Here is a 25,094-nt window from a genome sequence, read left to right as displayed (position 1 = left end):
GATTGAATTTTACATTCAGTTTGAGACAGAAAAGAATGGGTCCAGGACTACTGTATTAAACTTTCATAAGGGCAAGTATGAAGGCATGAAATCAGAACTAGCTAAAGGGAACTGGCAAATTAGGTTTGGGGATCGGTCAGTTAGGATGCAGTGGTAAACATTTAAGGGGATCTTCCAGAATACACAGAATATATACATTCCACTGAGAAAGAAACATTCCAATTGGTGGCCCACTATAACTAAAAATGTTAAAGCTAATATGAAACTTAAAGAAAATTATGTGAAGACTGGGGACAAGCCAGAAGATTAGACAGAATATAACAAAAAAAAATGCAAAGAATCACGAAAAGAATTAAATTCTGAAAAAAAATTACCAAAAAAAATCTTATTGAAGAAAATAAGGATTTTTATGGGTACAGACCATGCTGAATGATAACCTGAAGTAATTAATTCCACTTGTAATGTAAAGGGAACCTACAACTAAATTTATCACTGACCATCTTATCAACATTTTGCCCTCTGGTGCCATGCATTGAGCAATCCATCCAGCAGCCTTAACAAGGACCATGCAGGAAAGATAAATTCTCCACCTGCCCCGACAAAAGTCCTGCTGCTCACTGATGGCCTCTGCACATTTTACAGTCTGATTGCTTTCCCCATCCTTTAATCTATTAATTCCAGTTGAACTCTGTGGGGCAGCTGCCAAATTTTTCTATTCCTACCCATTTAGGATCATCACTCACAGTTCACTGATCAAATGAACATCAGGGTCCTGCCAAAGAAATCAGACAGGCAGCATAATCACATTGTCTGCCCCCATTCATACACAGTGTAAATAACTTCCATGTATTAGTTTTGTTTTAATTTGCACTTACGTTGCCAGCATCTCTCTATTTTAGAGCAACTATATGAACAATAAAATTGATCATTGTTATTACTCTGTAAAGACATTAATCAAAATATATTACCTGTCCAAATTTTTCTGCATCTCTCTTTCTTTTTGAGAATTAATATCATTGATGATTGAATCGACATTCTTCCCTGGTTTCTGAAGAGAATTCAAAGAACAAAAATTCAATTGTTCTGCCTTTATATACTGGATCAAGCTCTAATTTCCCCTGAGATTCCAAGCTGATTAAGTGGACAATAAGGCAATAGGTTTATACATCAACATTCTCTTTAGTTCTGAAGGCACATTCACTGCAAGGGAAGCTAAAGAAATAATTATTTTCCTTGGAAGTGTGAAATCCTAATTGATAACCTTTTTAAATCTATCACATAGATGGTCAGCAGGCTCAAGGCTCAGTAGCTGTTGCAGTCAAACATATAAGTATAATTAGTTTATTTTGCTACCATTAACAAATCACCACTGGTGTAATATTATATCTGTGGTTATCAGATCCATCTTAGCAGAAGGGGCCTCACAGATAACAGGTTCGTGGCAGGAGTACATAGGGACAGGAACAGGCTATTCAGGCACTCGAATGTACTCTGATATATAATTAAATCATGGATTTATACTTCATCTGCATTTATCCACCTTTAGGTCCAATTTCCCCTACTACCCTTGCTCAAGAAAAATCTAATGTTAGCTCTCACTCTCTCTCTCCACAGCTGAGTACTTCCAACATTTTCTGTTTTATTTTAGATCTACAGATTTTTTGAAAAATCCAACATTAACATTTTTTAAAAATTCTCAGCAGCTTTTTGTGAGACAGAGTTCAAGTTTTTTTAGACAATGCGATCCTAGTCTAAACAACTGACTGGATTAAGATAACCCCTTTTAGTCCAGTATCACTTCAAAGAATCTCGTTGTACCGAGATATCTTGCTTTGCAGACATTCATATTCAGCCACAGTTTTACAGAAGAGATTGACATCACTGCTTGAGAAAGTGTACCGGAATAATTTTGCCTATTGCAAAGGTGCTTTCTTATTTACCACGTCATCAGGTCAAAACTTAAAAAGTCAGATGTACTGCCAGTGCATCACACAAAATTAATCCATCAAGACCAATATACTGGATGCACTGCAAATCTTAAATAACAATAGAAAAAGATGCATATAATCAGCAGATCAAATGGCATTATAACAACCAAAATTTAAATGGTAACATGACCAGAGAGAACCTCTCTACTTCTAGGTTTACTTGCCCCTCCTCAGAACTACTCTGCCCCAGACCTCATCACAGCCTAGTGTCAAAGAACTGAATTCCAGAGGTGAGAGTGACCACCCTTGACATTGAGGTAGCATTTGACAGAATGTGGCGACAAAGAGTTCTGGTAAAATTGAAGGCAATGGCATTAGGGGGAAAACACACCAATGGCTGGAATTATACCTCACACAAAAGAAGATGGTTGTATGTGCTGGAGGTTAATCATTCAAGCCTGGTTTTAATGTACTGACACCTCTGAAATAGGTTCCTTCTAGAAGCAGCTGCAATGGTATATTGGAGCGGAATAACTGATGCACTGGCAAAACATTTGACTTTTATTGGCCTCATTACATGGTAAATAAAAGAACAGCTTTGTAATAGATAAAAATTAGTGCACAGTCCACACCCTTGTAGAGTTAATCTTTGATTGTGTGAGTATCTTCTGCAGATTTCATTTCATGGAGTCATGGGTGGATTTGAGATAAAGCAGTCCTGCCATCTGCCAGAGCTCTCACTTCAACTTTCCACTCCACATGATAATTACCAGTAATTCTGTACAATCTGACAGAGGCCACGGTTCCATTGGTGTTCCTGAACCTGCCAAATGCCTTCCAGCTCAGATAGCTGCTTGGACTAGGTTAATGGAAAATTTCAAAACTGAGATTGACAATTTTTTATTACACAAGGATCAATTGAGGTAAGGTAGTGGGCAACCAAGGCATATCATGGAGTGAATATATACTTAAGCATGGTTTAGTTCATTGGTGGAATAGATTTGGTGTGCTGAATGGCTGACTGATCTTTGTCCTTAAGGCATTCTGTTGTAACATTGCAATACACAAAGTTCTGCAAAACACCAGTTCATAAACTTTAACTTAAAAAATGATCCAGGAGGAAATGATGTGGTTAAGCAGCTAACACTGAATTATTCTACCCTCCACTTTGCTCAAACAGTTGTTTGTGCTGAAATTAACAAAGCAATTACATTGGGTACCAGGACAACCAGGGAAAAGTCAACAGGATGCCTTTATTTATTCTGGTGAATGCACTGGCAGTCTTTGAATAGGAAGGGTGGTGCTTTAACTGGGTGAATAACATTGAAAAATGTTAGCACTGCTGCCTTGGTTTCTTACTTGAGAAGCCCAGGTTATGAAGAGGATGGCAGAATCAGCCTTCTAGTTGCCAGATTTCTCCACAACCTAGATTAGCCATTAATGCAAAATGTGATTTAGCCAGGGAATGGCATAGCTGCTGGTTACCCAATTAATCTTACAATTGAACTGGTGGAAATGTAACGAGTGAAAAAGCATTCTTGTCCTCACTAGAAGGCAGGGAATTCAAACTTGAATTGGTCTGAGGCAACATGATCCACCCTACAGGAGTGGGCTGGAAGAGGAGAGCAGAAGCTGATGAGACCCTTCTATCAGCTAATTCTAGGACACTGTTGGCAACAGCTCACCAAAATTCCAAGGCACTGATCCACATGCATTTCCTCCACTTTGTGTTGAGATCATTGGCCTAGTTGTCCTACTTTGGAAATGAGAGACAGGGGAGGGGTGTTGCAGGAAACTGGTCAGGCAGCACTGGGACTCCCAGTGAGGTTCCCAACGTGCCACAGGTTCTTGTAGCTTTGGGTCATTTCAATTTGGTGAGGGAGATTGGATTTTTATATGAAGTCCCAATGAGTGGAAGTTTGAGGGCTGTTGTAGGGTGCAGACCCTCCTTTTCAACTGTATAATAAACAATTTATCACTTAAGTATTTACATCCCATCATTCAAAAAGCTACTCTGCAAACTCCAAAGTAAATGGTTTGTGGCTAATTTTGTTTCCATTACGGCACAAGCTAAATGGTACCAATATCCAATGCCTTGAGATGTAAGTTGTGTGAACTATGCCAAGGGATGTTATTTTCTTGATGTGTACCTAGTTTCCTGACTGATGAAGTTAGACCTCTTGAGCAGGAAGCACAAAGTTGGCCATTAGTGGAGACAGAGCTCACCACATCATGGGAGAGTGGTGGGGAATGATTCCAAGCTAATTTTTACCCTGGACCTCCTATAGTACACCAAAAAAAAGCAAAGGCAGCTTCTGAGCTATTGGAATTCCTGATGTTCCTCAGCTTTACTCTCTCTCTGCAATTCATTAGATTTTAGAACATAGAACACCACAGCACAGTACAGGCCCTTCGGCCCACAATGTTGTGCCGACCTTCTAACCTGCTCTAAAATCTATCTAACCCTTCCCTCCCACTGAGCCCTCTATTTTTCTATCATTCATGTGTCTAAGAGCCTCTTAAGTGTCCCTAATGTATCTGTCCCCACAACCTCTGCCAACTGTGTGTTCCACCACCCACCACCCCCTGTGTAAAAAACTTACCCCTGACATCCCCCTTATACCTTCCTCCAATCATCTTAAAATTATGTCCCCTCATGTTAGGCATTGTCGCCCTAGGAAAACGTCTCTGACTGTCCACTCGATCTATGCCTCTTATCATCTTGTACACCTTGATCAAGTCACTTCTCATCCTCCTTCTCTCCAAAGAGAAAAGCCCGAGCTCACTCAACCTATCCTATTTTAAACCATCCTATTCTAAAAGTCATTCTTAACGTCACCTTTTCATTACACCTTCAATAATTTCACCTTCTGCTACAGTAACTACACTTGCTGGTGCCCTTCAATATGAACCTTAACATTCTACTTAAGATTTGCAAGAAAGAATGAAAACAGAGCAATCTATACCTCATCTTTCTCCCTACCAGGGATTTGAAAAGGAAGAAACTGCTTCGTTCCACAAACCAAGAAGTATCAATTGGTATTTCAATTGGGAAATATCAGAGGAAGGTTTTTTACCCAGAGAGTGGTTGGGGCATGGAATGCGCTGCCTGGGGCGGTGATGGAGGCAGGTACATTGGTCAAATTCAAGAGATTACTAGATAAGCATATGAAGGAATTTAAAATAGAGGGATATGTGGGAGGAAGGGGTTAGATAGTCTTAGGCGAGGTTTAAAAGTCGGCAAAACATTGTGGGCCAAAGGGCCTGTATTGTGCTGTAGTGTTCTATGTATTTCCCTTGGGCAGTACAGTGGCCCAGCTAGAAGAACTACTGCCTCGCAGGGCTAGAGACCTGGCTTCAATCCTGAACTCAGGTGCTGTCTGCATGGAGCAGGCATGTTCTCTCTGTGTCTGTATAAATTGCCCCTAGTGTGTAGGTGAATGGTACAGGGGAGAGAGCTGATGTGACTGTGGGGAGAATAAAAAGGGAGAAATGTCGTATTAGTGTAAATGATTGGTTGATAAGCTATCTTTATAGTCACATGTACATTGAAAAACACAATGACGTACATCTTTTGCGTAGAGTGTTCTGGGGGCAGCCCGCAGGTGTCACCACGCTTCCGGCGCCAACACAGCATGCCCACAACTTCCTAACCCGTACGCCTTTGGAATGTGGGAGGAAACCGGAGCACCCGGAGGAAACCACAGACAGCGGCCGGCATTGAACCCGGGTTATTGGCGCTGTAATAGCATTACACTAACCACTACACTAGTGTGATAACCGGTCGGACGAAAGGTTTGTTTCCATGCTTTATGTTTCTATGACTCTATGACCTTGCATTGGTCTTCATTGTGTGTTAAGCTGGTCACATTGCATTTGTATCCTCTTTATACCTGAGTTCTAGATCCTTCACACATTTCATTGTAACCTTACCTTCAGCTTGAGCTCCTTGTATTGTTTGGACATGCGAACAAGTAGCTGCTGTTCATCAATGGCAGGGGGTTTCTGTTGATAGAACTGTACCATGGCCTGGGCTGCCTCAGGATACGCCATTTCCAGAAAGGCCTGCAAATAAAAAGATAAATTAGTTTAGCTGGTGTGCTGTTATACTCATACTACTGACTCAATGTAACTGCACTGTGTAATGAATTGACCTGTACGATCGGTTTGTAAGACAAGCTTTTCATTGTACCTCAGTACAAGTGACAATAATAAACCAATACCAATATGAGTTTTTATGTCACATAGAATGCTTAAGGTGAAGAGCATTGCTCTGTTAGCAAAAAGCTTGAAAAGGGCATGAGGGAGAAAGGAATAAAAGAATCTGCTATTGGGGTTAGATGTAGATGTTTGTGTGGAGCACAGCCACAGGCATAGACCAGTTCCTAACTATAAAATCCGCATTCCTTATTTCTAAATTAAAAAGTGGGCCTCTTGTAACTCTAGAAGGAATTCTTGAAGATTTTGGTAGGATCTTTTAATGAGTGTTATGTTATTAGAGTTTGCAAAGACAGGTTTGGAATTGATATTAATAGTTATACCTGGTTTGTGGCTCTCATGAGAATGTAGTTTGTAACTTTCCCAAATGGAAGTCCAAGATTAATGACGTCACTCTCAGTGCAGCTTCCTTCAGGAAGATTACAGATATGAACGACTCGGCTGGGTCCAGGCTTCCTCTGTGGAAACAGCTGCAAACAAAGAGTATTAGCTTCAAAACAATCAGAAGTTGACTTCTTTTTTTGCTAGAAAACTCACCTACAGTCAAAAATATGCAACAGACCTAATGTGTTTGTTTCTTCATGGAATTTACGTACCTAATTTTCCATTCGTTTTTGGAGTTTTTCACACTGCAAACCTGGCTGGAATCACAATTCGTTAGCCAATGGTGTTCTACCTTGCACCAATATCCCTTTTGTCACTTGATCTCTCTGATTTCCACCTCTATTTCAATATATCAGCAGGACTCAAATGTTATAGAAGTATACTAACAGTAAAGGAAAAATAGCCATAGGCTGGGCATCAAGTTTTAAAAAATTATACAATCTTTTGTCTTGCAAATATTGGCTCACCTGCTATACACCTCAAGCATAATTTATTTTGGAAAATACTGTTTTTTTAAGCAAGTTAGGAGCTTAAAGTATATTCTCCTTGGCAGCTGCATGCCACAGTGTGCAATGGCACAGCAGCAGCAAGTTCAACAATAATAAGTGTACAGAAGCTGATTTAATACAGTATCAATTTTGTAACTGAAGCCATGTTATTGAAATTTAAACTGTCAAATGCAAACAGGAGATATGTTACTGTGGAACCCAAATGCATAACAAGGATAATATATAACAGGAACTATATTGCTCCAATGCAATGTATATGATAGAAGCTGTATTGCTGGAATAATTACTGAATAATTAGTTATAGTAATTATCATCATAATAGGAGCTCTGTTATTACAATCCCAACTATAAAACAGGGTGTGCTACTAGAAGGATAACTGTACAACAAGGACGTGATTAATTGAAATGACGTACAATAGGAACTGAATTATTGCAAAACATAACTGGAGTTGCATTACTGCAAATGAAATATAATAAGAGCTACATTACTGCAAAAGTGGCCACAAAACAAGACCTGTTTTACTGGAATACCATGGTGTAAAAGGAGCTGAATTACTGCTATACTAACTGCATAATAGGAGCCTCACTGCCAGAAAACAAATGTTATTATAAGTGCTGCATTACTGCAATACTCTGCATAAAAGCTCTACATTTCTGCAGTAAGTAGAAGCAGCTAAGCATCCAACTGGAACTTTGTTATGACATGGTCATGTAGTGGGAGTACAGCAGTGTTATAGTATGTCTTTAAATCTCCCTTGTGATTGTATTTTAGGAGCTTAATTGCTACAGTATTAACTTTAATTTTTTGTACTGTTGCATACAAAAGAATGGATTTACATAAAATTTAGAGCACACAACAAATCGTTTTCCCTAAACGATTTATACGACACTAATAATGTCAATATGTTCAGAGTCCAAGGAAATTCTTTACATCCCTTCTTCTCCATCTGCAGCTACACAGCTTGGAAATCAAATGGTCCAAACACCTTTGAATACTGTCACTACTCATTAACTGATCACATAGCAGCAAGTTTTCTAAAATTACTAGATTTATAAGTAGCAGTGGCATCAAGGAACTCAGAACAAATCCTTGCAAAACTACCACAGTCAGAACTTTATCTATTTTCATCACTTAGCTCTCTCTCTATCACTGAGTCAGTTTTCAATTCTATCATTCTTAATATTCACGTCAGTCTATTCAATTGGACAACTGTGCAAACAGAAAATGGCTATAATTAACCAGATACACACAATTGCGTGGGTTTCCTCCGGGTGCTCCGGTTTCCTCCCACATTCCAAAAGACATACGGGCAGGTTAATTTGGATTTAAGATGGACAGCGCGGACTCGTTGGGCTGGAAGGGCCTGTTACCACGCTGTAAGTAAAATTTAAAAAAAATTTTTTTTTTAAATTGTGTCCTATTAGACTCAGTCTGGAAAAGCATGAGTTCTTAGGAAGGTTGAAGTCAGTGTTAGACATTCCAAACCATTTGGGGCTTCTAACTACATCTTTTGTCTTGGCTTCAGTGTTATTAAGGAGGAGAGGGATGATGGTGGTGGCTGGGACAGGCAAATGTTTACATAGCGTAGAGTTGTGATGATTAACCTGAATGTTAAGATAAAAGAGTCAGAGTTGCTTCAGCGAGAAGCCCATCCAGCATGCAGCAGTGGCCTTCTGTAGTTTTGTGAGAGGATAAAATGGAATTAATGTCAGATTAGTGTAAATGGGTGGTTGGTGGTCAGCACAGACTAGGAGGGCCAAACAGCCTGTTTCTGTGCTGTATGTCTCTGTGACTCTACCAATGCTCTACAAGGGATGTTCCAAGCCATTGTGACAAGATTCCAACACTCTTTAACCAGTGTTGAGTGAGGCTGATCAGCACTTGACCCAAAAGTGGTTTCTTGTAAAGGAGTGTGTTTAATCACATTCCTTATATTGGACAGATTTTGTTTTCTCTTAGAAGGGTAGAACCACCTATCTTTGTTACCTTCAGCCCCATTAATGGGTTTGAAATGCATTAACATGGTTATGTTTGATGAGAAGGAAAAGTTGTGCTGTGCAGAAGAGACCACGTGGTGTATGCTTAGTCTATTGGTACCTGAATTTTGCACTTCAGGTCTCACAACCATTGTTGGACCTTGATTTATGTATCAAAGCAGCTTCCTGGCTAGAAGGGCAGAATCTGTGCCATCTACAGTCGCACTGCAACACTGGCAGCTCTTCACTGGAAATTACCCCTTTGGTCAGTTTAGGTCACAACACATTTAGATATTTTAGCTATTTATTTGTTAGTCACATGTATATCAAAACACACAGTGAAATGCATCTTTTTTGCATTACTAAGAATGTGCTGGGGGGCAGCCCGCAAGTGTCACCACTCTTCTGGTGCCAACATAGCATGCCCACAGCTCCTAACCCGTATGTCTTTGGAATGTGGGAGGAAACCAGAGCACCCGGAGGAAACCCATGGAGGAAACACATTTAAACAGGGTGCATTACCATTTTGGGGTGAGAATTTAATACTTAAATAGCACAGTTCAATTTCCAGTACAATATTAATAAGAGAAATGATAAAAGCTTAAACCTAAAATGATAACCTTGCTTTACAGAAGTAGCAAAGGGCAGATATACACTAAACATAATGAATATTTAGGCAGGTATAGAACTGCAAAAGGTCCAGACATCAGTTTCTCTGGGTCTCACCTCATACCTGGAAACAATAAGTAAAAGTAACATATGAGACGAGTGTGAGAGGACATGTAGGGAATCAAACTCATTCTGTCTAGTCTGTCTTATCATGGCCCTCCCTTCCAAACAAAATGTTGATCCTGCTTTGAGGAAGGTTTAGTTTTTTTTCCACTGAAAAATGATCAAGCATGATTCCTACTGACTACCACCCTCAATTCCCCTGACCAATGGAATCTCAATGAAATGTAGCCAGAAGATCAATAGTTGCAGTGACACCCTGCTGTTCCTATTTGAACACTTCCAACTCTTCCAGAATTCATGATGGATGCTCCCTGCCTCCGATGCCGAGGGAGAAAACATTCACTTGGCTGGTACTCATTCTCACCTTTACTTTGAGCAGTTGTGATCCCACTGACAGCAACAGAATTAAATGATTACCTGAGTTTTAAAGCTTACAAGCTAAAAAATCTTAATGCACACTCCTGTTCATTGTCAAAAGGACCATGTATGAAGGTTATTACTTGTTGTTTATTAAGCACCCAAGAGATCATGGCCCTTATAAAAGAGACGCATTGTAAATAGCACCTGCCCTTTGTTTATGACTGTAATAAAAAATGATACGGTTATAAGAAGACACTTTATCCCTTCATATAACTGTAAGCATAAATAACAGGTTGCACAATGAAAACCTATATAAATAGAATAATGATACAGTTCCTAATTATGTCAGCCCCTTTTGTCCTTGATAGATAAATTGTTATATTTTCACTAAACAATGCTAATATAACATGAAGTGTTGAAGATGGCAAAAATTAGATTCTAAGTAAATGAATTAATTTGGGGATATACTATATTTTTCACTCTTTAAGATTGCAGGTCATATTTCAGAAAGTGCATACCAGAATGGGATGTGACACTATTGAGAGGTTTGGAAACAAGGGTGATCATTTTAAAACAAAGAACTCCTTCACTGTGAATCAGTGAAGGTCAGCAAGCAGGGGGTGATGGAGGGATGGCAGTCAGTGTTGTTTAGTCTGATGAGCTGAAGTTTATCTGCAGTACTAAGATAAAATATCTCTATTAGTCACATGTACATTGAAACACACAGTGAAATGCATCTTTTGTGTAGAGTATTCTGGGGGCAGCCTGCAAGTGTCGCCACGCTTCCAGCGCCAACATAGCATGCCCACAACATCCTGACCCGTACGTCTTTGGAATGTGGGAGGAAACCAGAGCACCTGGAGGAAACCCACGCAGACACGGGGAGAACGTACAAACTCCTAGGTGGGAGTCAAGCCAGTGAAAAATTGGAAATATGTAATCACAAAGTAACAAAAACATAAAAGAGATTTTAGGCAAAAGAAAAGCCAGGGTTGGGGAAGTTTCATCCAGGGTACTCATCTTCCATCAATTAATGATTTGAAAGGAAACGATGTTTGCAGATAATTGGAAGCATTGATAATTGAGGAACAGATTATTAATATCCCACTGTCTATGAATGACACAATATGCCTACTTAAAGATGTTTCCATCTCTTGGAATTTGATAACGTCCTCTAAGATGGTAACTGCTTTTGGAAAGAAAAGCTTGACTCTGAAGAATTGAAATTCCCTTTAGGAAGATCAGTAAAGTTAACAAACAGATCAGGAATGGCTTCCATCAAGAGCCAGGAAATGAAAACATCCTAAGACATTCAACATGGTGTAAACAGTCTACCAGTACACTGGAGAGTTTGCAAAGGAATGTTATGTTGGCTGTCTATAGTGACAAAGCTACAGCCAAAAGAAGTGGAGATACTTGGAAAATGTCTTTGTCAATCATGCTTGCTTCTTTGTCAATCATGCTTGCTGACCAGATTACTGTACACGGCTGAAATTGCTGTTATGCATATGATATATATGTGACTGTTCTCCATTCTCAACATTTATTGGGAGAAGTTACTGCAGGTTTTGTTTCCTCTGCTGTTTAAATCAACTAGTTTTCTGAGTAAATTGTCTTTCTTTGGTGACTTTGAGTCATATACCCATCCAATTCCAATCATTGGCTGATGTGAGGGATGAGAGATGGGTTTCAATGAAGCAGCAATAAATCTTCTAGTGGAAGGACCATGTTGCAGAACACTGAGAGGGGTAGTGAATAAAAATTTGCCTTTGATCTCTAACTCTAAACATATGCTAGTGTATCCACTGCCAATTATGCTCCCTCTCTGCCAATCAGTTCAACTGAAGCCTCTTGTAAGATGAAACTAAGTTGGTTAGTTTGACAAACTTCTAAATACCACAGAAATTAACTAAAAAGAGAAAATGCTGAATAATCGGCAATTATCATTTCAGGCTGATCCAAAACTGAAAACATGCGCCATTGCTAACTTCTTAATGTCCACTGGCAGAGAAAGGGAGGAGATGACAAAAGCAAATATCAGTGATGGGTGGAAGGCAGAAGATTTTAAACAAAACAAAAGGGATGATCGTGCACGGCAAAAGAAGATGGCAATGGAAGCAGTAAAGAAACAAAGGATGGTCAAGAGGAGACGTAAATGATGACAGCATGATCACTACCAACATCTCATACCTCGAAACTGGAGCTTTAGTTTATTAATAGAAATTGTTGAGCTCAGTGTTGAGTCTGGAAACCTATAAAGTGCCGAAGTGAAAGTTGAGGTGCTGTTCCCTGAGCTTTCGTTGTGCCAACTTCCAGAATAACTGATGTCACAGCAGTGCATTTCTAAAAGTGTTACCAGCCTGAAGAGTCATTTTTCTCCCCTTTAAGCTTCTGTGACATTTTTCTACATTAAATGTGAGCACTAGTGGTATTAGTAATAGATGTAGCAGTAGTCTCTTCACAAATGCGATATGGCTCTCAGTTGGTAACTTTGAGGTCATGAGTTCGAATCCCACCAAGGCAAGTTGGGACACAGAATTCACAAAAAGGAGCTGGCACTATAAAAGCGAGCAAAAAATGAGCTGCTGGAGGAACTCAGCAGGTCAGGCAGCATCTGTAGAGGGAAATGGTCAGTCGATATTTTGGATTTTGACCCATCATCTGGAACATTTCCCTTCACGGATACTGCCTGACCTGTTGAGATCTTCCAGCACCTTGTTTGTTGCTCCAGATTCCAGTGTCGCCATAAAAATGAAAATCAATGCTGTCATAATGTCAGAGGTACACTAATGATTCTCAGGGAAGGGAAATCGTCATTTCATACCCACCCAACGAGCCACTCAGTTGTGAATAAATATCTCCACTAAGGTCATCAGCCTTTGTTTAGGACAAAAAACACATTCCAACCTGCACCACTCACATACCCGGAGCAATTTTCTTACAAATAAAAGTGAGCAAGAGGTGCTAAGGTGAAATGGTACAACTGTTGAGAAACCAAGAATGCAATTACCTTTGACCCAGGAGGTGTTGAAGAGAATCCATGACTTGGTGGGGGATATGTCCTCAAGTGAGATTGACTGTTATCCACTGGGAGGTCTGAAAGATAAAGGACGCAAAGGAAATTAGGTCTGAGCATCAAGGTACAGCTCAGGAGTACGCAACTATTCTGCATCTTCTAACTGTGTGGCAGTAAGCTTATGAACAATAAGGTACCATTTTTCACCCCATGGGTTAATAGGACCACGGCCGTGACATTAAATCACATTGCCTGATATCCCACACTACTAGATCCCAACACCCCCATCCTCTCCCAGGGCAGTGCCCAGCAGAACCTAATCCCTACTCTACGGGTAGGTAGGGAGGAAAAATGATTGGAGCCATACTGATATATTCAAATGAACTCCAGGTAGGTTTAAAACGTGTCTAAGAAACCCATCCAACATTACATTCAAACAAAGTAGGTCTACCTGTTCCTGAATTTTACACTGTAAATCTATTAAACTTCGATGGTTATTATACTCTCTCTCCTCACATCTGCAAAACATCCATTTTGTTTGTATGTGATTTATTGGCTTAATGGTTAACTCAATGAAGATGATCTTGCTTCACTGAAATATTTAATAATTTCACCCAATCCATTTACAGTTAATAAAAAAGTTTTTCCACAACTTTTTCCCCAGTAAAAATGCTATTATTAAGTACTTGTTACTAAATCCACATTTAGTACAAGCCAACAAGGTGCACATAATGTAACTTGCACTGTAAACACTGTTTAACTTGATGACACACCACTTATTTTTTTCAGCACCCAAGGAGACCACATACATATAAAAATTTCAGATTAGTTACCAGAAGGAGTCAAAATTGTACCGGCTCCACATGAGTTGACACCTCCATTTGTTGTTCTTGTAAAGTCATTTGACCCAATGCCTGAACTAGGAATAAAATCAGAATGTACAATAAAAAGGTTGGAGGCATAAGGTCAATAAAGCATGAAAGCACTGATATCCTCACCACTGACCTAGCTATCCTGAAAACTAAAAACTCCACTTATGTCCCATACTATAACTACAATTACAGTTGTTTGCTAATTCAATAGTATTTCAAAGCTGCTTCATTGGCTCTAGATTGCTTTGGGCCATTTGAAAGGGACAGAAAGATGTTATCTAAATGCAAGCCTTTTAACAGCATGTGATTAATTTTGATTTTCAAGAACTATTGTCACTTATAGAACAGATGTGGTTTACGTCAATTCATTTGGAGTGATACTTCTGTGTAACACTAGTGCAATAATTGAAAGGATGATCTACTAGTGCAATGTGACTTACTGACCATGCCTCAGTGAGATTTTGGCAGTGATGAATAGTGATCATAAAAGCTTTCGTAAAGTAACTTTGAAACTTGCTGATGGGCATAGTTTCCAGTGCTTTTCTCAAGAAAACATCACTGGTAAAACTTAACATTTAGAAATGGAATTCCCTCGCCACTTGTGTGTTTTGGGCACTCAGTAATGATTTAACTCTTAAGCCAGAAATTCCTAAAGCATAGCTCTTCTGCTAAGGAAAGGGAAGGATAATCAGAAGTAAATTAACCGATAATTAATATTGTATTAGAGTGAGACAGGCCCTGGGCAAGGAACAGCTGTCTAAAGTAAAGAATAAATGATGAAAATATGAAGAAAACTTATGTTTTGCAGCAAGACAGGAATAAAAAGGCCCCGAAGAAAAAAATGCAACTGAACTGCACCTCAAAGACAGTGTGCAAAGAATTAAAGTACTTCATTCTCTGTTAGCTCAGTGTGTCATCAGTGCAGAACGTTTAACAAAAGCATATTATTAAAATAAAGAAGAATCAAATAATTACACCATGCGGTCTGGAGGAGAATCCAAACCCCCAAAGTGTCTTATCAAGGATTACGTAAAAGCAATTATTTAACACCCATATATGAAGCTAATTTGGGTGGTTGCTTACTTTTCAGAGAAGACTGTGCAGTTCTGGATGTGATGCTTTCCATTCACATGATGTTCCCAATCCTGCCAATGTAAAAGAGAAGCAAGCCCATCAGATCAAACACAGGATGAGTTTTCTACCCCTAATACCGTCTGGGACCTTTGAGTGGAGCTTGCCAAGAGCTGGTCTTGGACACGGTTTACCTAGTTCAGTTGTACAGATAGGTGCAGGTCCATAGAGCAAAGAGAAAACCCAGGCGCATATCCCATTCTGCTGTTTTTTCACTTGTCACTGTAGTTATTGTTGTATTTATTCTTTACCACAATGAATACAGTTTACTCTGTGAGGTCCACGGGAGCAAGGAATTTCATTGCACCCTGGTGTATATGACAACAAACTTATCTGAATCTTAACCTGAATGTGAATCTGAACACCAGAAGTAAATGCAGGCTACTTGTACTGCTATGGTAAAGTTAATGATTCGAACACCAGGCATTCCCTGTAAGAGTTAAAAGTTCCCAGCTGCAACACAGGCAATGGCTGCAACAATAACATTGAAGGATCGGGAGACACAAGAGACTGCAGACGCTGGAATCTGGAGCAACTCCAGCAGATTGTTTGTTGCTACTGAAGGATCTGTTTCTGGAGAAGACTCAGGTCAGGAGCTGCTCTGGGAATTCTGGAGTTCTGCTGATCTGGAAACGGGAGAGAAGTCACAACTCTCACTGTGGTTTTGGGAGAGTCAGGTAACAAGACATGAGGGGTCTCAGGGAAGTAAGGAGTGAGGAAGGAATACAAGCAGATAACATTTCAGAGGTGGAAGCAAGCACACTTCATAAAACAAAATACCGCACATGTTGGAAGCTGAAATAAAACATAAAGTGCTGGAAATACTTAACAGGTATTATGATATTAGAAAGTAACTGAAGCAGGACAATGCATACCAATAGATATGGAGCTCTGCTCCCAAAGAAATGGAAGGTTCATAAGAAGGAAAGTAACCAATAATAAGTAGTGTATTCGACTAATCAGAGACCTTACCTGCCGAGTGCTTCTGTTTTTGTAGTGTCATTCAGGCCACATGGGGCAGACAAAAGGACATTTTCATTCTCTATCCTTTTTGAAAACTCTTTTTGCCTTTGTTGTGTCTCTTACTTTTTTATGGAAATGGGAAAGGATTTCTCCTACTGATTTTTCACCTCTTTTGCAAAACAAGGTGACCTATTCCGAGTGACGATAAACCTAGGGTGACAACGCCACACCTCTGCTCTTGATTCCAACTCCCTTTCCTGACATCCAAATCTAAACCAAATAATTTTATCATGGTCCTACTAGTTTGGAGGGACATAGGGATGTCAGGAGGTTTTCTGGAGAGGAGTACGAGAGTTCTGATGGTGGCTTTACTGCAAAATTTAACAGCTTTTGGTAAATAAAAGTACATTTTAACATAAATCACACTCTAGAGGTTCCTTCTTCATTGCTAAAATGGTTAAAAATCTTAACATGCAATGGCCAGTCATCTTAAACTGTGCACAAAATTTATATTATATAAGATTTGGTTTTCCATGTATGTGAAGTACTTTTGAGATACTTTAGAGAACAGAAACACCAAATTATAGAAACACAATTCTGCTTTCCACTTTAGTTAATTATTATGAGAAAATGAATATTATTTGAACCAAAGATCTTGCTTATGTAAGAATAACACATTTCAATTGATTTCATTATATATATGTCTTCTTAAATATATCTGTGATCTTTCCAATTGCTGTACATAATTTGCAATTAAGATATAGTTCCAACTTCACAACAACCTGAACATTCTTTATAAAACACCAGAGGACAAATGACTGAAGGTCAGAGTTAGACAATAGACAATAGATAATAGGAGCAGAAGTAGACTATTCGGCCCTTCGAGTTTGCACCACCATTTTGAGATCATGGCTGATCCTCAACAATCAATATCCTGTTCCTGCCTTGTCCCCATATCCCTTGATTCCCCTATCTATAAGAAACCTATCTAGCTCCTTCTTGAAAGTGCCCTGAGAATTGGCCTCCACTGCCCTCTGAGGCAGTGCATTCCACAAATTCACAACCCTCTGGGAGAAGAAGTTTTTCCTCACCTCTGTCCTAAATGGCCTAGCCCTTATTCTTAAATCATGCCCCCTGGTCCTGGACTTCCCCAACATCTGGAACATATTTCCTGTCTCTATCTTGTCCAATCCCTTAATAATCCTGTATATTTCAATCAGATCCCCTCTCAATCTTCTCAATTCCAGCGTGTACAATCCCAGTCTCTCCAACCTCTCAGCATAAGACAGTCCCGACATCCCCGGAATTAACCTCGTAAACCTACGCTGCACGCCCTCTATAGCCAGGATATCCTTCCTTAACCCTGGAGACCAAAACTGTACACAATACTCCAGGAGTGGTCTCACCAGGGCCCTGTACAAATGCAAAAGAATCTCTTTGCTTTTGTACTCAATTCCCCTTGTAATACAGGCCAACATTCCATTAGCCTTCATCACTGCCTGCTGCACTTGTTCATTCACTTTCAGTGACTGATGAACAAGGACTCCTAGATCCCTTTGTATTTCCCCCTCACCTAACTCCACACCATTCAGATAATAATCCGCCTTCCTGTTCCTGCTCCCAAAGTGGATAACCTCACACTTATCCACATTAAACTTCATCTGCCAAGTATCTGCCCACTTACCCAACCTATCCAAATCACCTTGAATTCTCCTAACTTCCTCTACACATGTCGCACTGCCACCCAACTTTGTATCATCAGCAAACTTGCTAATGTTATTCACAATGCCTTCATCTAAATCATCAACATAGATCGTAAACAGCTGCAATCCCAGCACCGAGCCCTGTGGCACCCCACTAGTCACGGCCTGCCATTCTGAGAAACATCCATTCACCCCTACCCTTTGTTTCCTATCCGCCAACCAGTTTTCTATCCATGTTAATACCCGCCCCCCAATTCCATGAGCCCTAATTTTACCCACCAATCTCCTGTGCGGCACTTTATCAAATGCCTTCTGAAAGTCGAGGTATACAACATCCACTGAATCTCCGTCGTCTATTTTCCTGGTTACATCCTCAAAAAACTCCAGTAGATTAGTCAAGCATGATTTGCCCTTGGTAAATCCATGTTGACTCGACCCAATCCTACCATTGCTATCCAAATGTGCCGCTATTTCATCCTTTATTGACTCTAGCATCTTCAGCTGTCCATCTTCATATGTCCAGCACATATAATAAAATCAAATAAAAAGTCAAAGTAGAACAAAAAGGAACTAAATCAATTGTTCACTCTCAGAGCCACATTTGCACAAATTCATTCCCAGTCACAGGGCTCCTCCAGATGTTTGAATCTCTTTCTTGTCTAAGAAATAAACTTAAGAAGACAACACTCTCTTTAGAATGATCGTTATAACACTACAGCAATCATATCACATTGTTACCCAGTGTTATTACTTAGAATTGTATCAGTTCATGATGAACCGATTCAGATCAAATTATTGACTGCAGAATCTTGCCTCTGAGCACCTTGCATCAGGGTTCACGGATACTTCCCACTGGTGTCACAATGCTTCCCTTACTCTCTTATCTATCTTGAGGTTAAGGCTTTCTTGCCACATACTGAGCCAAAAAGGGGCATCTCTGAGGATAGCAAACCATGTTGCCAAGGCTATATTTGTCTTTCTGGGGGGTGGGAAAGGGAGTGGGGTAACCTATTGCAGAAAATTGCTTTGAGCAAATGAGGTCTGGTCAGACATAGAACATAGAACAGTACAGCACAGTACAGGCCCTTCGGCCCACAGTGTTGTGCCGACATTTTATCCTGCTCTAAGATCTATCTAACCCTTCCCCCCCCACCTCACATAGCACCCCATTTCTCTATCATTCATGTGTCTATCTAAGAGTCTCTTAAATGTCCCTAATGTATCTGCCCCCACAACCTCTGCCGGCAGTGCGTTCCATGCACCTACCACTCTCTGTGTAAAAAATTTACCCCTGACATCCCCCTTATACCTTCTTCCAATCACCTTAAAATTATGTCCCCTCATGTTAGCCATTGTCGCACTGGGAAAAAGTCTCTGACTGTCCAGATATTCATCTGACATATTCATCAACCTGAAAAGTTAGCTCTGTTTCTCTCTGTTTGCCTCTGTGTTATTCAGAGAGAGAGAGAAAAATGTTCGAGTGGTAACAGTCACACAATGCTAATAATTTTTGGGGTGCCAGAGAATATTTAAGCAATATTTTGTCTGCAGTAGCAAGAATTTAATCCAAGGCAAGATAAAATATACACAAATTAGTTCAGAACTGTAAGGAGATCTTCAGAGAATGAAATAGATGGTATTCAGAGCTGCTCGTTTTAAGCACCATGCATGTTCAGGACCACCTTAACCAGGTACCATGGCGATCACCCCGCCTATGCTTCATACCCACCTTGAGGTTAAAGACTTTCTTGTCACATATTGAGCAAATGTGGGGCAGCTGGGAAGGCACCAAGCCATGGAAGTCGTTGAGTTCCCGAGGCTGCATTTGTCTTTCTGGGAGCTGGGAGTGAAGGGATCCTGGGGGCGGCCTGTCACGGGGACTGAACTGGGGGCCAGGGAAGTTCTGGCTATCGTTGTTGGGTCTGTTGCTGTGAGGCGGCCTTCCGACCATGGACTTCCCTTCAGATGTTGGCTCCTCGGGGTTGTACAGCTCATTCCTCGAATGCAACTGTTTACCCTTGGAGGACCACATGTCCTGGGGCTGAGCTACAAATTCAGGTCTGTTGGGGTGCAGGCTCTGCCACTGATCAGGTGTCCAGTTTCCCTGGTTCTGTGAACTGGCAGTCAGGTGGACCTGCTGAAAGCTCTCGGGCTTCTGGGGGAAGCCACAGGCGCTCATTTCTCCCGGATAACTGAGCGCCTGCATTCTGGACGCCTGGGAATTCTGGAAATCCAGCTGGAATCCGGGATGGGGCTGATTCAAAAGTTGCTGCCCTTTAACCGGGCCAGGATTAACAGGAAGGATGTTGGACATGTCTCCTCTGAAACCAAACGGATGAAAGCCCTGGGTAGACAGCACCTCGTCGTGAACGTAGGTGTGGTTGCTGGCGCCACTGGTCTTACAGGAGAAGTCGGCCGGATATTCAGAAAAGCCACCGGGAGGTTGTGACGAGGCAGGTTTGTTCAGATTCATAACTGGTGCTGCTGAATGGGCAGATGATTGCGAAGCCATGCCCACAAAAGGATTCATTCTGAGAGGGCTTGGGTTCTGTGCCTGCAGGCTGCCACCTTGGCCCATGCCTCCCGCCACCAGAGGAGGTAACCCTGGAGTTTGGGCAGAATAAGCCAAGCCAGCTGGCGGCATAGCCGGGCCCGACATACAGCCCCCAGCTTGTCCGGACGTGGCACCAATCAGCGTGTTAAACAGAGGTTGGGACATGGCAACCTTGGTGAGAACCTGACTGAGGACACTGGCGGCTGCCGTGTTGCTGTTCACCGCCGACTGAGCGAACTTCAGCCGCTGAAGGGTGAGCTGAGCTTGGAGCTGAGCGAGCTGGACACTGGCAGCAGACGGCAGAATGGGGCTGGGAGTCCCTCCACTCAGTTGGGTGCTGATGGAAAATGGATTCTTCTCCAATGTCTTGGCAACACTGCAATCAAAAGACAATTTGATCAGTGACAAAGGAAATAAGGTAACTCAGTCCAGTTCAGAGCAGTGAATGTCTCTGGCTAAGCTAATGTCTGTGAGTGTCGATACCATGTGAAATCTAGAGACACCAAGTATCACATATATCAAAGACCTAGTGAAGGGCTGTCAAACCAATTTATCACAGACAGTGAAGCCTTTAGGCACATGAAAAGTTCTGTCAGACACCTGAATTTCCTCTGTAACCTAACTCTGACATAACTCAACTTTTGCTATTCCCGACCTCTTGGGTCTGATCTTGACAGTCAGGGCACCAAGGCACAGGAATATCAACTGTTTCTTTTCCCACAGATGCTGTCTGACCTGCTGAGCATTTCCAGCATTTTCTGTTTTCATATATATTTCTAGCACCTGCAATTTTTTTGATTTTCATTCCTTTTTGCCCTCATTTGATAATCTACCTCACCCTTAAATACATTAGCTAGTCCTTGTGGTAACCAGTCGCTGGATGAGGATGTTCCTCCTGAATTCCCTGCTGGATTTACCACTGACTTTTAAGGCCTTTAGCTTCAGTTCCACGCAAGTAGAAAACCCTCTTTGTACTCAGTCAACTACATCTTCTCAGACAGTCCATTGGGGCTGACGATGACTTGTTTCCACTCCAGTTCTGTCAGCTGAAGAGTCATAGAGTTGTACAGCATGGAACCAGACCCTTCGGCCCATCTCAGCCAGGCTGATCTAGGTGCCTTCCTGAGCTAGTCCCATTTGCCTGCATTTAGCCACATCCCTCTAAACCTTTCCTATCCATGAACCTGTCCAAATGTCTTTTAAACTTAGCGGTTAGTGTAACACTATTACAGCACTAGCGATCTGGGTTCAATTCCGGCCACTGTCTCTAAGGAGTTCGTACGTTCTCCTTGTGTCTATGTGGGTTTCCTCCGGGTGCTCCGGTTTCCTGCCACATTCCAAAGACATATGGGTTAGGAGGTTGTGGGCATGCTATGTTGGCGCCGGAAGCGTGGCGACACTTGCGGGCTGCCCCCAGAACACTCTATGCAAAAGGTGCCTTTCACTGTGTGTTTCGATGTACATGTGACTAATAAAGATATCTTATGTCACTAATAAAGAAATCTTATCTTGATTGTAACCACCTCTACCACTTCCTCTGGCAGCTCGTTCCATATATCTACCACCCTCTGTGTGAAAAATGCTTCCTTCGGATCCCCTGTAAATCTTTCCCCTCTCACCTTAAGCCTATGCCCTAGTTTTAAACTCATCTACTCTGGGAAAAAGACTGTGGCCATCCACCTCATCGATGACCCTCATGGTTTTACATACTTCTATAAGGTCACCCCTCAGCCTCCTACGCTCCAGGGAAAAAAACTCAGCCTATCCAATGTCTCCTTGTAACTCAAGCCCCCCTGTTCTGGAAACATCCTTGTGAAACATTTCTGCACCCTCTCTAGCTTAATCACATCCTTCCTACATACGGTGGCCAGAACTGTACACAATATTCCAGATGCAATCTCACCAGTATCTTGTACATATGCAACATGACTCCTAACTCCTGTACTCTGTCCCATCCAATGAAAAAAAGTGTGTCGTATGTCATCTTCACTACCTTGTCTACCTGTGGCACCACTTTCAGGGAACTATGTACTTGTACCCCTAGGTCTCTCTGTTCTACAACACTCCCCAGGGCCCTGTCATTCATTGTGTAAATCTGCCCTGGTTTAACTTCCAAAACTCTGATGCGTTTCAGTGGAAAGAATGAGGAGAGGCAATAGAGAATAAAGGATACTGATCTCAAAGAGTTTCAGAAGCAGTGGGACCTGGGGGAACACATGCACAAACCATTGAGTAAAGCAGGTCCAGTTGAGAAAGTGGTTAATAAGGATACAGAGCTTTGGGCTTTATCGATGATAGTATGAAGTCCTGTTAACTCTTTATAATACATTGACCTGGCCTCAAATGGAGTACTGTGTTCAATCCTGGACAACTCTGAAAGGATATGAGGGTATTAGAGAGTGTCCAGAAAATACTTAAAAGGTTGGTTCATAGGATGAGGCATTACGGCACGATAGTGTAGCTGTTACAGCACCAGTGACCCAGGTTCAATTCCCGCCACTGTCTGTAAGGAGCTTGTACGTTCTCCCCGTGTATGGGTGGGTTTCCTCCGGGTGCTCCAGTTTCCTCCCACATTCCAAAGACGTAGTGGTTAGGAAATTGTGGGCATGCTACGTTGGTGCCGGAAGCGTGGCAACACTTGCGAGCTGCTCCCAGGACATTCTACGCAAAAGATGCATTTCACTGTGTGTTTCGATGTACATGTGACTAATAAAGATATCTTAATTAATCCCACTCACCCATATTAGGTCCTTCTATGCCTAAACTGTTCAAGTACTAGTCATTCTTCATGTCTTTGTACCATTTTTCACTGACGATAATTGAATGTCCACCCTTTTGCTTGTATGCCTGGCAGATTAGGGTTTTCATTACCCATTTTGCCATCACATGCTATTGCTTTGTCCTTTCTCTTTAACTTTCTATTCCTACCAGCCCCTCCCTGCACCCCACCCCCCACACACAGACTCAAACACACATACAGACTCAAACACACACACACACACACACACACACACACACACACACACACATTTAACTTGCCTACCCACAGGCGTAGCTATTCGATTTGCAAGGACACTAGTCCCATCCGTTCACTCCTACAGGACAACTCCCTCATTGGGCCATGAAGTGAAACCCATTTCTCCCACACCAATCTTTGATCTGCACATTAAGATTGCTGATCTCTGCCAATATGCACATGCCTCAGCCGGTAATACAGAGATAATTGCCCTCTGTGGATCTGCTTTTAAATTTGGACCCTATCTGCTTATATTTTCTTCTTTGTGACATCTTTGACATTGGTTCCCAAACTGCCCATGATAACTGGATCTTTCCCTCTGTTCTCCTCTACCCCTGATGAAATATCTTTATCCTGGCAGTTCAGCCTTTGGGACTCATGCCTGTGGCTGTAGAGGGCAGTATCCGTTATCTAACTGTACTGTTCTCCATTACCACTATATTCCTTTTTACTCCCCCAGCTTGAATGACTCCTTCACACAGTCATCATGCAATCCCTGATCTCATCTGTACAAGCTACAAGAACCTCATACCTCCAATGTACTTATGGATGCATGCACCTGCCTCACTTGTAGTCACACCTTCCTGTCCCTCTTAGCTGAGCAATCCTGTTATACCTAATGTAAACAGTCTGAAGGAAGTATCCAGGTAACTTTCCCCTCCTAGATCTAATGCAGTCTCCAAATTTCGGACTCCAGGTCATCAACTCACACTTACTGCAGATACGGTTGCTATGGATCCCAATATTTTCTGTCAGCTCCCACATACTGCAGGTGCGACCCACTGCCTGCCTACTCTGTCCTGCTAAAGGAAACAATCCCAGCCTCTCTAATTGAACTAGTTAACCTACAGCCCTAGAACCCTTTGCCATTCCATCCCATCCAAAGTCATGTTTTCTAAGGGTTATGTCTCCCCCCCCCCCCACTTTACAATTACTAAAGAGGTATTAGGACTCTGGCCCTCCCTGGTCCTGCCTGTTTCTTGCACTCCAACACCCCTTCACTGTATCCTCACTTCAGAAAACTGATGAGAATTATCTCCCTGGACAATAAAGCAACTTATAAAATATTACATGGTCATTTAGTGTCATTGGTGAACTCTCTGCACTATGTTGTTGAAATCTATTCTATTCCTGTTCTTGACTGGATTATGTCAATGCCATTTGCCTGTTACATAACTCAAAATGTCATGCAAATTCCAACTCAAGGAGGCAAAGGTCACATTATCACAAATGAGTCAACTTAGTGAGGCAAAGATTGGGGCTGATATTCAGCTGTCATCAAAATGCATAAGAAATGTATCTGTTTCACAAAACAATTTTATTATTTATCTGAAGTGACATTCCTGTCTTCATATCCATCTCCCTCTGCTAGTAGGGAAGCCAGATCTGGCCTACAGCCCAATGGTGAACAGGAAGGCTTTGTAAGAGGAAGGTTTGTTTCCCTGGTGATCTTCTGTTTCAACACCTCACACCAAAAGACGCTGAGACAAAACACCCTGCTGCCACTAAGCTCCTCAGTGGTTGGTCTCAGTCTGATGGCTGCCTGTGTTCAGATACAGAGTCATACGGCATAGAGTCATGAGGGCCATAGATAGGGTGAATGCACACAGTCTTTTTCCCAAGGAAAGGGAACCAAAAACTAGAGGGCAAAGGTTTAAGAAAGTGGAGAAAGATCTAAAAGGGACCTGAGGGGCAACTTCTTCACGCAGATGGTGGTGCGTAAGTGGGACA

General features: G+C 41.5%; 1 protein-coding gene across 1 annotated transcript in view; it reads right to left on the bottom strand.

The window, feature by feature from the left end:
- Positions 1 to 25,094, bottom strand: part of rbm20 (RNA binding motif protein 20) — a 169,708-nt gene that overhangs the window by 27,256 nt on the left and 117,358 nt on the right. The window contains exons 2-7 of the mRNA XM_052027719.1: positions 19,523 to 20,723; positions 15,080 to 15,141; positions 9,743 to 9,749; positions 6,470 to 6,616; positions 5,862 to 5,993; positions 969 to 1,048 (exon numbers count right to left, since the gene is read on the bottom strand). Coding sequence (XP_051883679.1) covers positions 969 to 1,048; positions 5,862 to 5,993; positions 6,470 to 6,616; positions 9,743 to 9,749; positions 15,080 to 15,141; positions 19,523 to 20,723 — 1,629 coding nt within the window. The remainder of the gene's footprint in view (positions 1 to 968; positions 1,049 to 5,861; positions 5,994 to 6,469; positions 6,617 to 9,742; positions 9,750 to 15,079; positions 15,142 to 19,522; positions 20,724 to 25,094) is intronic.

Source organism: Pristis pectinata, chromosome 12 (assembly GCF_009764475.1).
Source record: "Pristis pectinata isolate sPriPec2 chromosome 12, sPriPec2.1.pri, whole genome shotgun sequence".
Taxonomy (NCBI): Eukaryota; Metazoa; Chordata; class Chondrichthyes; order Rhinopristiformes; family Pristidae; genus Pristis; species Pristis pectinata.
This window is presented reverse-complemented; position numbering and strand designations above follow the sequence as displayed.